This window comes from Indicator indicator, chromosome 1, assembly GCF_027791375.1.
Source record: "Indicator indicator isolate 239-I01 chromosome 1, UM_Iind_1.1, whole genome shotgun sequence".
NCBI classification, from domain to species: Eukaryota; Metazoa; Chordata; class Aves; order Piciformes; family Indicatoridae; genus Indicator; species Indicator indicator.
The window spans coordinates 12,517,352-12,533,510 of NC_072010.1; the positions used below are offsets into that span (position 1 = coordinate 12,517,352).

At 43.1% G+C, this 16,159-nt stretch overlaps 1 protein-coding gene across 1 annotated transcript in view; it reads right to left on the bottom strand.

The window, feature by feature from the left end:
• Positions 1-16,159, bottom strand: part of MAML2 (mastermind like transcriptional coactivator 2) — a 225,981-nt gene that overhangs the window by 60,141 nt on the left and 149,681 nt on the right. The window contains exon 2 of the mRNA XM_054389083.1: positions 7,499-8,959. Within this exon, the coding sequence (XP_054245058.1) occupies positions 7,499-8,959 (1,461 nt within the window). The remainder of the gene's footprint in view (positions 1-7,498; positions 8,960-16,159) is intronic.

A 16,159-nucleotide genomic window follows, 5' to 3' on the forward strand; every position in this document is an offset into this window, starting at 1 on the left:
TGAAGACTCAGAGCTATGGATGCTGGGTCTATAGAGAAGACTCTCAAAGCAAGGAGCAAGGGGCAGTCAGGTCAAGATGAGCAGAGGTGGGCTGATAGGTTCAGGCACTATCCTAGGACACAAGGATAGTGCCTCTGAGACTGACACTAGGTATGGTGCAACTCCAGACTCTGTGAGAGAATTCCTCTGTGACAGTAAATGTGTCCTTACGGGACAGCTCCAGTGGATTTATTGTAATGGCTTTGAATGAGATCTTAGTTCTCTCTTTCCCAAAATATATAGTAATATATAAAACATATAGTAACATTTAATTCTTCTCAGAGTTTTGTTGGTTTGATTATTTAGATTATAAATTCTTCAGGGCAAAAGCTGTCAGTTACCTTATGTGTGTGCATTACCAGAAAGAGGCATGCAGCAAATGAAGGAGGCAGATGGTTCTGTTGGAGCATCTGGCTGATTTTCTGGATCAGCATCACATGGAAATGGTAAATTCACCCATGCAAGCTCATGTTAAAGGAACATTACTAGGTCTGTTGCTGTCTTAATGACAGTCATCTGTGGCCTGGGGTAGGTCTCTACCATAAAACACCAGCAGTTAAAGTGGCTGACTGAAGGAATAAATATTTGTCATCAAAATATTCCTTCATTTTGAACCCCTAGACAGACAAATTCCTGGGACTTGCTCTTGAGGACTTTGAGGAATTAAAATAATAGGAAGACTCTAGAGAGAAAAATGGGAGTTGGTGATTGTTCATTTCTTTTTTTTTCCCTTGACTACTTAAGGTACTCATAAATTGCCTACAAACAAGCAAACACTTACAGGAAAGGGGTTTTCATCATGCCAGCTCCAAAAGGCTGTGGAATTACTGTTTTTCCAGACTGCCTTTCCAAAAATCCGTGCAGGAAGTTGACTCAGGGCTTGACTCTGGCCTCCGATGCACACACAGCATTAGCAGAAATCCTCGCTTCAACCAGGTAAGAAGCCCTTGCAGATATCCCATCTTTACTGATGAGGTCACAGGTCAAGACAGACTAAGTTGCTTAGCAGCAGAAAACCAGACCTGAAACATCCTTGACTCCCTTCCTCCCAGCCAACCCCTTTCCTCCTCCTGCACTTCCTTATCCCAGTCTTGTCCAATTGCACCTCCTTTCCAGTTAATCTAATAAACATAAACTCATGTCCTGTCCTTGGTGATGGTTCTCTACTTCAGCCCACCACCCCAAGCCTGTAAACTGTAATCTCAGCCAGGAGCACTGCTGATAGATATACCTACCTGTCCTCTCCTTCTTGCAGCCACCCTCATCTTCTCTTACGTACACACCAGGTACCTTGGCTGTCCCACTGCTTTCCTACCCTAGCCCATGACTTCCAGGTGGCAGTGCAGTAAAATCAGAAGACTAAAGCAGACAGCAGTATAGCTGTGCCTGTCTCAAACAGCTTTCCCCCTCCCCCACTATGGCCAAGACAACTGACTGGTTCATGAAGTGCCTTCTGGATCACTGCAGTCTTCAAATCAACATTCATACATGCAGGTGGGTAGATGCTGATATCCTTCAAATTCCTTCTGTAAAACTCATCTTTTCTTCGATTCTTACAGAAGCCAAACCAATGTTGTCCCTTTAAGACAAGTGATATTTTCAGTCCCAGTTGATACAATTCTTTGCAGAATACCATTTTGCCCTATCAGTGGACCTCCCAGGCACTTTTATAATGCTAATAAATAATAAATAAGTCTTTAGGTATGCTGACATCAGTGAATAACTCATTCAGGCAAGTGGAATGATGTTTTTTATTGGTATCTTCGTGGAAGTACCTTCAAAAAGCAGTTGAAATGAAACATCAGAGACTATCTCAGCTGCCTCTCAGATCCTCAAACCCAGAAGCATTTGGCCTAGGTGACTAATATTATACTATTCTGCCAGTGTAGATGCTTCATGCAAAGAGTATGAAACCTTATGGAGAACCTTATGAGAAACCTTATGGAACAGGCAGTATCTCTGAACCTTTGAATTGCAATGTCCTCAGGGGCTGACATCCACAATGTGATTGTCTAAATCTGTCATTCAGCAAACTGAGCATCAATGATATAAAGCACTACCAAGACAAATGTCCACTATGACAACAGAGGAACTTAGGACATTTTCTTTCTGGTTTTGTGTTTATAAATCAGCTATGACCCTGCTGATGGTGGTTTTCAGGACATATTCAAGTTTTTATCCAGAATATTTAATTCAGAAGCCCTTGCATGAAGGAATGAGACCAAAATGGATCTATCAAGAAAATCTGTCATCCAAATATTATTTTTATAGCAAGTCACATTGTTATTTTCTTACATTATGGAGCAGCTTCTATTATTGCAGATTCCAAAAGCTTGGAATCATTGTTATTTATGATCTAAGTCAAATTTAAGTTCTGGTTTCTACCAATTACCACAATCCACTCTAGGTTTTCTCTCTTCATTTTACAAATGTTTGCAAAATAATTCCTCCACTCTGAAAAACAGAGAGCTTGCCTCACTAAAATGTGCTTTTCTTGTCTTCTTTTGTTGTAAACACAAAGGACCAGGAAAATATTTGTTTTATACAAATCATCTTTCTTTGAGAAATTTCAGGGGCTAGAGGTGTGATTTATAGCTCAGCAGTGAACAATTACAAGAGTTTTTATATCTGCACTTTCAAAGAAGCCAGTCAATCTTTTGCTCCTAGCACTTCTTCCTCACGTAGCACTCTAACAATCTGACAGTTTAACATGTACTTCTTATTAAATTGGTATGGTCCCCATGCTTTAAAAAAAAAAAAAGGCAGAAGGGCATATTTGCTGCTTTCTATGCTGCTGTATGTCCAATTACACTCTCCTAAAAATAAATGAAATTACCCTGAGTTTACAGTGGGAAAAATGAGAGGAAAATCTATCTCAGCATCTCTGCAGAGATGCCAGATTAGTTCAAACACCATCTCTATCCCTTGGAGATATATAGAGGAGTTAAGCATACATATAGGAGTTAAGCACTGTGTTTCTGGGCATTCAAAGTGTTTGTGTAATGGAGGGTGCCTGCAAGGGGGAGGTCACTTCAACACCTTTATCTCTTCCGAGCACAAGCTCCTCACTGATGGCTCATCCCTCGGTGGAGTGATGCACTCTGTCCTTCCTCCAGCCAAATGCAGCCATGCTGTGTCCCTGGGTTATGAAGCACCTGAAAGGTCATTTGCCACATGCTGCAAAATACAAAGACTTCCTGTGGGATGGAATGAAGCAAGAGGCACATATGGGACACTCATGTTTGGAATCGGTAGCAGAGAAGGGACTGTTCACTAGGAAGGGAGACTGGTTGGATTTGAAAGAAACCTTTTAGGGATCTGTTGAAGAAAATGACCTAACTAGGAAAAGTAAAGGCAAAAAAAAAAAAAAAGCCCAACCTGCAACTAATCACACTACAGAGTTCTTGGAGAAAACCAAAGCAAAGCAAACCAAACCAGGAGAAGATGGTCCCATTCTCAAAGAGATTATATAGGAACAAGGACAAACAAGGCCCTGAGCTCTACATAAGGAAACACTTCTGTAGGTTGTTCTGTAGGTTGTCTGTACACAGACAACACCAACACTTTCTGACCCTTAAAACTAAGGGCCACTGGTTGTCTGGGTAAAGAGGAGGTTGAAGATCTCATGATCCCTTGTGTTATCTTTGCCTCCAAAGCCAAGACTAAACAGGGCACATGCCCACAAAGAGCAAAGTAACCTTGTCCTGCTAGGGTTCCCATTCTTATGAGCTCAGCCTTCTTTTCTCCCCTCCCTTAAGTGGGTGAAGTTGAATAAAAGAAAATTTGGAGAAAAAGTGAGCTTGGACACTTTGAGTTTAATTTGACTTTATGTCATAGAATCATAGGGTAGATAGGAAATACTTCTTCACTGAAAGGATTGTCAAACACTGGAATGGTCTGCCCAGGGCAGTGGTGCAGTCACCATCCCTGGGGGTGTTGAAGCTGCATGTGGACCTGGCGCTTAGGGACATGGTTTAACGTTGACCCTTCAGTGCTGTGTTGAGTGCTGGACTGAATGACCTTTGAGGTCTCTTCCAACCAGATATATTCTGTGAGCTATTACTAGACTAGTTAATTGTTTGGGTTTTTTTGTTAAAAAGCCTCAAATATTACTTCAGAAGCATCTTTCACTGAGTGGACTACATTTCTTCACAAATGAAAAGTTAGTCTTCAAACTTCTACCCAAGACCAGTTACAGATTTTATTCCCATCAGCCCAGGTTCTGTATAAATGTTGCAATCACGATTAAACCTGTGCAGAATTTGGAGCAGAACTTCTAAGAGGTTTTATTCACAATTGTGTGTGTGTGTAGCATCCTGTTAGACAATGGAAAGGTGAATCCCACAGCAATGGAAAAAAAGCAGAGGGAAAACCAAATCCTTCATTCAGATCAACCTTCCACGAAAACAGGATGATTTCCATCATTTTTATGGCTATTTCCTGGAGGCAAAAGAGATCTAATTGGCAAATCCCACTACCAGTTTGTTATAATTTGACACAAAATGAATGTGACAAGCAGAGAAATTATAAGCCTTACATTCCCAGTTAGCCAGCCTGGGCTGATAAAGCAAGTTCAAATATTTTTTTGGGATCTTAAAGCTTGAGGAGGAAAAATCCAGAAGGTGAGCTGGTTCAGCTAAAATATGAATTTATGATGTTGCAGTCAGTATTATCTGATGGCAATGTCACAGCAACCCCTTATGAATGTGCTTTCAGACTTCCAACTATAAAGCATTCCAGACAGATATGAGAGGGTCCTTACAGTCCACAATTATAATGATCTGAGGAGGAGCTGAATGATACCAAACAGAATCAAACCGTGAATCCTCATATGAGTAGAACAAATATTAATAATGAAGTTAATTAGTAAATGCTGATGATTAATAATGCATTACTGCCCATGATGTATAGGAACCTTTGGAGCTGGGAGATGGTCCTCCAGAAGTAAAGACTACACAGCCTAAATGAGATGATGGCTACCTAGGGAGGTGGAGGAGTTTCCATCCCTGGGGGTGTCCAAGAAGCACATAGTTGTGGGGCTTCAGGATACAGTGCATTGATCATGGTAGTTGGGTTACAGTTGCACTTGATGATCTTAAAGGCCTTTTCCAACCTTCTATGATTCTATGATTCTGTGTCCCCATGCATAAATCAGTGGGAGTTGACCCTTGAGGTTGCTTTGCCTGTTGTTGTGTTTTCTGGAAGATAATATTAGCAGTGTCCCCTCCAACTCAGGCCCTGCCCAAGGGGTTGGTGAGCTCTTGTAGCTACAGAGGCTTGCTCTAAAGGAGTCCATAGAACACATAAATACTGCCAGGTGAATAGTTATGTTCAAACCTTTCCAAAACTCTGCAATTTATGAACCAATTGTATTTCCAATTGTATTTCTAAGTATAATTCCAGCACCTACAGAACACCTTACTGAGAGAGACCTACCTGATTTTCTGAACTTCAGCAGAACTTTGGAAGAACTGCTAAGGAAGAATGCAGTTATCTCTTCAAAGTATAGAAAAAACCCCAGCATTCTTGCTGCAAAAGCCCCATAATCTGTGCCTACAAACCTTCTAACCTTCTCAGCTATGCTTTGAGTCAGGTGGCCACATCCTGCAGACATAACTTTGAAAAGTGGTTGGATGACAAGAAACATTGGAAAGCTATTTGCAGAAGTCTGTGATGACAGGCAAAACTTTCTTGGTGTAATATCTAGAATTTAGCACAAAGTTCATCTAGGGCAAGTTTCCTAAGCCAAAAGATCTTACAGCTGCACAGGTGAGAGATCTCATTACACTCGTGATAAATCTTGCATGTACTACTACAGCCAAGTTGCCAAGTACCATCTTGCTGGCTTGCTTCCCTGAGCAGCAGCCCCAGAGGACACAGGGTAAGGAGCTAACATTGCTTCAAGAAGAGTTGCTCTCAGTGTTTTTATTCCTTTCCAGAACATGACCTTGCATATTTTTTCAGAAAAAACAGTGTTTTCAAAAGTCCTGCCTGTCTCCCCTGTGCTGACAGATTGCTGGAAGCTTCACCGTGGCTGAATGAAGGGACTGTTAAAATTCTTCCACCTGCCAGTCTATTAAGAGAGAGGGGAAATGTGCCCAAGAAGAGAGCACATGGTGGCCCAAGAAGGACAGAACTGCCAGCTAAGACTTCCTGTAAAACAGCAAAGTTGAACTTGATGCCTACCAAGGGTTGTTCTCCAGCATCTTCCAACACAGCAAAGTCTCCCCACCCAAAGCTACCTATAGGTTTCACCTGGTACCTTTTGCTAAGGGATTTTCTGTTGCAGAAGGTCATGGTTAGTTGGTCAGCAGATTTAAAAGAGTTAAAAGGAGAAAGTTATCCATGCATACAACCATATTTACTTTACTTTTTTAACAAAATATCAGTGTTTGCCCAGAGTTTGGCAATGAAATTCCAGTTCTGAATGATTCATTCACAATGCTGTTTCTCTGGGACTTTGTGGAAGACTTAGGCTTTCACTTTGCAGTAGTTTCTTATAGTTGTTTTGCACATCCATAAATTATCTCTACACCTGTTTTGCCATTCCATACCTTCAAATGTGTTGAGCCCAAGTCCCACCAAAACTTCCCAGAGTGGTTTAAGCATTTAATTTGTTTTGCACCTGGTTTCCACTTTCCAGGGAACAGTGAGGCTGCGTATTCCAACTTTGACTGGCAGGTCTGAAACTTGAATTCTTGGTGCACAGGGACTTGGCATAGTGTAACTGAGCTGTAACAACTGATTTTGTCTGAGCACTGTCTCATGATAAGACAGTGGGAGCTGGCCATGTGGTATATAATTATAGACATATCTGTGGCAACCTTCACCTTCATATCTAAGCACATATTTTATCCACAGAATATTCCCAGAAGTGTGATAGGTGTTTATAAAGCTCACAGATACGTCTTAGTTTTGCTTTGCCAAACAGATAACCAATGTGCAAACAACAGTCAAAAGATATCTAAAACCAGAACTTCCTAACCCTGCCTCCCTGAGGAGAATGATGGCATAAAAATTGAAGTTGTAAAATACATATTCTAAGATAACATAGGAATTCATTACAATCTTGCCTTTCAAAAGAGCCTGCATTTTTTTTTTAAGCTAGAACACTTAGACAGTGGTCCAAAATAAGCCTTTATGTCCTGCTAGCTCACCTTTCTGACAAGTACCTACACAATATATATCAGTGACATTCACTCCATTGCATTACAGAAAAAAACACATCTTTCTTGAAATTCTTATAAACTTATTCACATAATATATGTGAATATTATTCACATAATATATGTGAATAAGTCCTAAAGGTGCCATTACCAGCTTTGCTGAAGTTTATGCTGAAATGGACATTATTTGCCACCAGAAAACATCTCCTGGGGGAAAAAGGCCAGGTTGAAAAAGCCTTTTTACTGCTCAAACCTGAAAGAGACTGTAACAAATGAGGAGGAATTTGCCTTACCTGTCTATGCTGCTGCTGAGAGACTGGATACTGCAAACCTGAGATTTGCTGGCTTTGCTGCATTTTCTGAAGCAGCATTTTTTGCTGCATTGCTAGGGGTATATTAGGTGGCCTTTGAAGAGATTGGTTTGGGAGAGGCTGAGCAGGCTGCGGCTGCGGCTGGGGCTGTTGCTGTGGCTGTGGCTGTTGCACGGGGGCTGAACCCTGTGCCTGCTGCGTGTAGTGCAGAAGGGCAGGCTTGTTTTGGGAGCCCAAACCTGAAGGCATCTGCTGGTTCGTTTGCTCTGAGTTGAAGTGAAACAAAGGCTTTGTGTTGCTGTGATGCTGCTCTAGTGATGGCTGAGCACTGTTGATAAAGTTTCTGTTGAGGTCCTGAGGCTTCTGTTGCATGATTATGTCCATGGGAGTGCTCTGGGGGGTGGTTGGTTTATAACCATAGTTGTTCATCCCTTTTGACTGGTTTCCATTCACTGGTACCCCAAGCATTGCTGAGCCTTGTGGGCTGAACTGCTGCTGGCGGAACGAAGGGCTGGGGGTTTTCTCTTGCACAAAGGGTCCAGGGGAAGGTCCTGACGGAGACAGAGTGGTCCAGCTGGCTGTCTGGTTCTGCTGCTGCTGTTGCTGCTGAATCAAGGCGTGCTGCTGCCGGTTGGCTGCAATCTGTTTGAGCTGCTGTGCATGAGACACCTCTTGCCAGTTAGGCAACGGCCGACTGGACGCAGAAGAAACTTGCGATACCTGTGTTTGACTCTGAGGCACAGAAGGGATGGGTGAAGAGGTGGACATGGCAGTGGTGGCCATAGTGAAGGCTGGGCCTGTAGAAGAAGGCCTCATCTGTGGGGAGCCCACAGGAGCCTGATTCATGCCTGGTGTATATTCACTTTTTATCACCATCTTATCCATCTGCAGAGATCTCACAGGACCCCTCTGGCTCTGCTGCCCAAGATCAATGTTGAATGGCTCATCTTGCTTTATTGTGGCATTTATCATATTCTCTAGCTCAAGATCACTCATTGGCGGCACTGATATGTTAGTGAGTTCATTAAACAGTTCCTGAAGCTCCAGATCCATCATTTGTTCCCACGAGTCTTCCCCATATCTGTTAGGGAACATGTTCTCATGGGTTGTCTGGCCATCTAAGTGTTTGCTGCAGGACATTGTTTCTCCTGGTTCTTTCTTTACTTCTTTCAAAGTCATATTAAACATGCCATTCCCACTAGCATGTGCATTGTTTGCTAAGTTGCTGGACTTTCTTTGTGGTCCTTGCCCCACAGACATAGCTCCTGACATTGACTGGCTTTGGCAATTGTTAACATGTTGTCCACTTTGTCCCATTGAGATATTATCACCCACTCTTATCCTCTTAATGTCAAGGAAAGAGCTTTCAGAAATACCATTGGGCCTCTTGTTGTTGACAGGCGACAGATTTACCACCAGCTTTCTCTTCAAGGAGCCTTGGAGCTGAAAGAAGAGACCAAAGAAACTCACATTAGGTGACACCAAAGAAACAGTCTGTAGTCTATTTGCTAGAAGGATCTTAAAAAGCAATAGGTAAGCAAGCATCACTCTGGGCTTTCTCAGTCAATCACAGAATCACAGTAACAGTTTGGTTGGAAAAGACCTTTAAGATCATTGAGTCCAACCATTGCCTTACTCTACAAAGTCTGCTGCTAAACCACATCCCTTAGCACCAGATCTGTGCATCTTTTATACACCTCCAGGGATGGGGATTCAACAGTGCCCCTGGGGAGCCTATTCTAGTGTTTGATAACCCTTTCAGTGAAAAAATTTCTTCAAATACCCAGTCTAAATCTCCCCTGGTGAATCTTGAGGCCATTTCCTCTCCTCCTATAACTTATTACTGGAGAGAAGACACCAACACCCACCTCGCTACAACCTCTTTCCAGGTAGTTGAAGACAGCAAGAAGGTCTCCCTTCTCCAGGCTAAACCACCCCATTTCCCTCAGCTGGTCCTTGTAAGACATGTTCTCTAGGCTCTTCACCAGCTTCATTGACTTTCTTTGGACACACTCCAACACCTCAATGTCTTATAGTGAAGGGCCTAAAAAGGAACACAGCACTCAAGATATGGTCTCACCAGTGCTGAGTACTGGGGGACAACAACTTTCCTGGTTCTGCTTGTCACAGTGTTCCTGATACAGGCCAGGATGCTGTTGGCCTTCTTGGCCATCTGGGTACATTGCTAGCTCATGTTAGCTGGCTTCTGATCAACATCCCCAGGTATTTATCTACTGGGCACCTTTCACAGAATCACAGAATTAATCAGGTTGGAAAAGACCTTCAAGATCATCAAGTCCAACCTATCACCCAACACCATCTAATCAACTAGACCATGGCACTAAGTGCCTCATCCAGTTTTATTTTAAACAATTCCAGGGATGGTGACTCCATCACCTCCTAGGGCAGCACATTCCAATGGCAAATCACTCTTTACGTGAAGAATTTCTTCCTAGCATCCAGCCTAAACCTCCCCTGGCACAGTTTGAGACTGTGTCCTCTTGTTCTGGTGCTGGTTGCCTGGGAGAAGAGACCAACCCCCACCTGTCTACAACCTCCCTTCAGGCAGTTGTAGACAGGAATAAGGTCTCCCCTGAGCCTCCTCTTCTTCAGGCTAAACAACCCCAACCACTCTTCCCTAAACTTGCAGTATTGCATGGGGTTGTGACCCAAGTGCAGGATGCAGCATTCGGCTTTGTTGAATTTCATACAAATGACCTCAGCCCATTGATCCAGTCTGTTCAGGTCCCTCTGGAAAGCCTTCCTACATTCAAGCAGACCAGCACTCCCTCCTAGCTTAGTGTTATCTGCCAACTGAGGGTGCATTCAATCCCCTCATCCAGATCATTGATAAAGATACTAAAAAGAACTATGAAACTATGCAGAACTGTAGGAAAACATGCTGTGGACATCTCGCTGCCACAATCACCCCTGTCCTTGTAGCCATGAGCATTTTTTGAGCACCACTGGCTTGTTTTTATCATAAATCTTCTTCCACCATGGCTTTGAGTAGAGGGCAGTAGCCAGAGGTGTAGCTAGCATAGCTAGGACATACCTGCCTCAGATTTGCTCCCATCCCACTATGTTAGAAAGATCTGAAGTATTTTTAGATAGCAGTAATGAAATCTGCCTTTGTGCCTACCCAGTGCTGCAGAATTTTACTCTCATGACATTGGTATATGATCCTAAAGACCATTTTGACTGTTGTAGGAGACATTTTAATGGCACACACAAGATCCAGTCAATCCCATCTCACATAAGTTTGTACTCGCCAGAGATGTGTATAATTAAAGATGTCAGATGTTAACTTGTTCAGAACTGAAAATGAAACCACTGGAGCAACATCAGGCTATGTCAGCCAAGGGTCTGGCCCATGATGTACCGTCAGATTATTTTTCAGGGATGTATATTAATACATTAAGCCCAAATTGTTTATGTCCTGAAACATCTGCTATAAAGCAACACTGCTCTGAGAACTGTAACTCTGTTTCCTTTCCCTTGAATGTTTACAGTGATACTTTCATCTGCTTACAAGCCTTGTATGCCGACTGAAGAAAGAGAGGTTCACAGCTCTGTTTGCCTGATCTACACCCATCTGCCACGGCCGTACACACAAATCCCAACCCGTGCACACAAAACAAAGATGTAGTCACACGAGCTGAAAATGTTGGACTGGCTGCATATGCCCTCAAGTAAAGGGCAGATATCCTCAAGCAGGGTTGCTTTGAACACAGTTGATAAAAGGATGGAGGCTGTCGTATCAGTGTCTGGGTACGTTAAAGGTGCACACACCAAGCAGTGAACAAGCACACGTGGCACAGTCGGCACACTCACGGCTGAGCAATGTCAGCAAACTCTGCAGGGAAACATGGCTCATCTTCTGCCTTGCTGCACCTGGGCTGAAGTGCAGCAGTCTCACAGGCAACAGGATAATATCATCTGACAAATATCTGTGTGTGCCAGTGAGAAACAGTGCCCATACAAACTGTGATACCTCAGGAGGTGGCGATGGGCAGAGAGAACACAGTGAACTCTAATTTTCCATTTAAGTGAGGAAAGATGACTTTTACAAGATCTTCCAGTCACATCATTTGAGTCCTACTGTTTCCTGTACAGAAGCCCATCAGCACGTAATTCTTTGTTGCGGCCTCCATTCCCATTAGGCTTACCTACAGGTAACAGCACTTCCCAGATAACTCCAGTTGTGAAAGCTTTTATTCTGCTGTGAATACCAGCAAGTTGCCTAGGAAAAGCTCAACTGACAAATACATATTTCCTCCATACCCATCTATCCTTCCATTGCATCATCAGGTCACTGAGTTTAGTCCTTCAAAACAAAACTTGCAATTCTGCCTCTGACACCGCAAATCTCGTATCTCAAGTCCAGTTTCCAGCACAGCTTTTAAATCACAGATTCCTGTTTTCATTTCATAAGAACAGACATGTGGATGCCCAGTCATACAAGTCTGAAGACCTTGTGCCTTCAAGACTAACTGTCATTCTGTGTCCCCCAAAAGGCCACTTTTGGGTGATCACTTGTGAAGTGTACAGACTGTCTTTGGTTAGCGTGTTCCTTCTGACACATGAGTCACTGTACTTTCCTTTGAAAAAAAAAGGAAAAGATAAAAAAAAAGGCAGTAAGCTGCACTTCCTTTTACCATCATCTTTGCTGTCAATGTGTTTATTAGAAATCATTCTCATGCCCCCAAATTCATCTTCGTGGGAAATGGGGAAGTCCCCAGGTCACCAGAATACATGACTTGGCAGCATGTTTTGCTTTCAGATGTGCTGCTGACAGAAGGGCTGAACAGAAAAGTAATAAATACCTTCTGCATATGTATATGCTGTATGTACTTAACCTGCCTTTCTGAGTTAATATTTCTTTTATTTGACATTTTGAGGCAGAGGGAGCTGTTTAAAATGTCTTCACATTTTCAGAGCACCTGCACCAGGCTGTCTCATACAATTAAAATGCAGGTGTTGCCCTACACTGTTTTCTTCTGCTTTTGAAACAGCTGCTAGCAGGTAAGGGTGAGCTGTGAAGTGGTTTGCCTGGTGATGCACACAAGTCAGCAGCAGAGCCAGGGAGAACACCATGATCTCCAGACACATCCCTTAGCTAAGCGCTCTGTACCTCAACATGATCTGGAGGACTCCAGGTTTCATGACATCTGCTTTTCTAAAGTGCCCACCAAAAGGGGCACTGTACATTCCTAAAGATGAAGTAACAAGTATTGGCTTATCACTTCTCCCCAAAACCTTGCAAACACTGCCCTCTGAATGCTGATAACAACTTGGTCAATACATGTCCCCATCTTAAAGTAGAAATGAGACTGAGTGAGGCTACAAAGGTGGAGGGTACTCTCACGCATCCTCACCAAGGCTGTTGGAATGGCTCTGAATCCACATACCCCACAAGTTCAGGATCTGGAGGGTGAGGGAATGGGAAGCATATGAGCAGCCCACAAGTATGAAGCCCCCTCTCCCTCCTTGCACCAAGCTGTTGTCAATTATATGTCAGGGCTGTTTGTAGAGAACTGGTCTGTACTTGTTCAGCAGGACAAGCAATGGCAAGATAGAGAGGCCTGTGATAGACTTCTACAGAGCACTGCTGCCCAAATGTCATTCCTGTTTTGTTTTCAAAGGGGAGCAGACTGGGGTTTGATCACTCCAGTTATTGCAGTTTTCTAGCACATTTTTCAGTTACTGATTGACAGCCAGTATTTGAGTCCTTTTCCTCCAAGCAAAGCACAGGCTCTTCAGAGAATCTTGCCGGATTTCAATCTCCATCTCTTCCAGTTTTCAAGCCAGGATTGTTTTGGGTCAGTAAAAGTAAAGTAAAAGTTGCTACAGCCACAGTTCTCAGATCAAATGGGCTCACGATTACACTTCTCAAACCTGTGTAATACTGAAAGGTTCTGTGATGGGAAATAAGTGACATGACTGTAAGTGGGAGAGGAGGAAGCCCTCCGTGCACGGCTCCATCCCACAGGTAGGTGGGCAGCACTGTACGAACCATCAAAGAGTACATGCATTTCCTGGCAGCCTGTGTTATCGCAAGACCTTTTGCTGAGCAGGCTCTGGTGAGTCAGCACTCGTTCACACACTTACAGCAAGGGAGTGCTGGATGCATTGAGTTCCTGAAGTTAAAACTGCTCAGGCTAAGCCTCTGGAGATCACATTGGCAAGGTAGTACAGTGCTGTTTCTGACCAAACTGCTCAGAGATGTTAACAGCAGAGGGCAAAGAATTTAAGACAGTTCTCTAAAGCTCCCTGACATCAGGCCAAATCAGCAGGAGTTTCGCCAAAATTATAATTAGAGCTCCTCAAAATCTCTTCTCAAATAATTTATCTTTTGGCAAGTAAAAATCCCAACAAACAACCCCAAAACGCTTTTGCTTCACCTTTCTTTTGGTTGAGATTTTTAACCAAGTATAAAGTGAGAGGATTTTGCTGAAAATGTATTATTTTTTTTCTGGCTAAAAAGTTTTTTCAGAAAATGGAAACAAACACTTCCTTGAATCAGAAACACAATTTGTCAATGATCAATTTTAAGTTTTTTTCTCAAAAATATCCATATTTAACAATATTTTAATCACATGTCTGATCCATTTCTGACATTGCCCAAGTATATTCACCTTGTATTCCTTTCCATAGGGACTGTCCAATATGGCCAAGAAAATATTTTGTCTGTGGCAGCAAGAAATGATAAGGAGTATCTGGTTTAACTTGCATTGAAAGTCTTACTTTTTGTGTGCAACATTCAGCTTCTTCAGTTGAACTTCCTTAAGAATTTGCTTTTTACTTAATTTAACAATGTGTAGGAGCACAGTGTTTGACAGAAGTCCTAAGTTAGCTATGCAGAAGTCCTGAGCTTCACAGCTCTCAGGACAAGTGAAACAGCCTGTCCCTATGACTTGCCCAAGTATTTCACTGTGTGTGCAGAGCTCCAAAAAACCCAAATTAATTTCCCAGTGCAGCCCATCCTTGGTCTTGAACAGAAATGTTAGTAACACATCTGACTGTCATCTCAAAATGTTTATAGATAGACACTTAAGACTGGACCATAACACCAAAATGCTCTGAGCGAACTACAGAGAAAATACAAGTGTGACAGTTTGAAGTCTCCACCAGTCCTTACCAACTGAAGATACACACCAAAGATCTGCTACCATCTTTGTTCTCCTATCTCTCATGTTCTCCTGCTAGGGTTTGCAGTTTTTCTTAGCTTGTGTGGTGGAATACTGGGGACAAAACTTGTAGTGTGCTGTTAACTTTAACCCTAAGTGATTATCACACTTGGTGAAGCAGGCAACATGGTAGTGTTAGTGACTCATGTGGAGTAATACTTCTGATGCTAAAAAAGCAGCTTTGGATTTTATGCTTGTAATATAGAAGCAAATCCACTTTAAAAGGTTCCTAGACTTTCTCACAATATGTGCTGACTGTATCTATGGCTGCACTGTAAACAAAAGCCTTCATGTACCTGTGGAGGGGAAAGGGTAAAGGAATTACATGAAAAATAGGGAAAATATTCAAACAATGAAGTGGTAAAAAAAAAAAATCCAAAGGAGGGAAAAATGCTGACTGCTACTTATTATTTATGCTGTGAAAGCACCTTTGCCACCTAGCGCTGGACCCAGCAAGCCACTTCTGGGACTTAGGGCCTGATACTGAATGACAGCAGCTCTCATTTTTGCAACTCGTTTGTAGCATTTGCTGCCACCCTTCTGGACTGCCACCTCCTGCAGTGTCCAGAGCTGAGCTGGGGAGCACCTCTCCAGGAACAGTCCGGTGTTCTCCACTTCAGAGCCTCCTTGTTGCAGGCATCTCGCCAGCATGCAGAACCGCTCTCCTTGTTTTCTTACCACCCCAACCACGAAGACAGTTGTGGTGGCTCACACCAAGTCCAGATGCAGCACCACTGAGGTGCCCCAGGGCTGACACAAAGAAGGTTCATTGCCCTGAACTGCCATCTCTGAAACCTTCACAGGTCCTAATTCCATGATCACACATGCACCCTCATGGCCCATTTCTGACTATGGACACAGATTTTAGGAAGAAAGAAAGGGGTTCTCATTACCACCTATTCTACATATCTCCTGAAATCTGGTGGGTCTGGCTTTTCCCACTCTTCCCCACACCCAGGGCATCAGGTTCATCCTAACACCTCTCACGAAGATCTCAATAGCATGGTCCTCTTCTGAGCACCTCTCCCCAGCCCCTCTGCTCTGCACTTTCTCTGCACAGCAAGAAGGTATTTATTTTTAATCTTTTATCTTCATTTGCAACTTCTGACATGGCTGAGAATGCAAGCATGACAGTTGTCTTCAGAGAGACTTTAGCACTCCAAGTTCAGAAGATCCAATCTGTTGGATGATGCTGATCTAGGAAACAACATTAATTTTTCATACAGGACTGAGTGACAGACTAGAGGCCTTGGGCACACTGCACAGTGGGAAGGAGTGCTGAGAGCTGGCATGTCCTCACAGCACCACATAGCACCACAGAGCACCATGGTTCAGTCAAAGCAGTCCTACCATGGCTGCAAAGAGCTGTGCAAGAGTAGCAGATGCTGCTTCCCAGTCCAGCCTGGTTTGCACAGGCTCAGATCCAGGTGCCTCCTGCCACCCACTCTGTGTC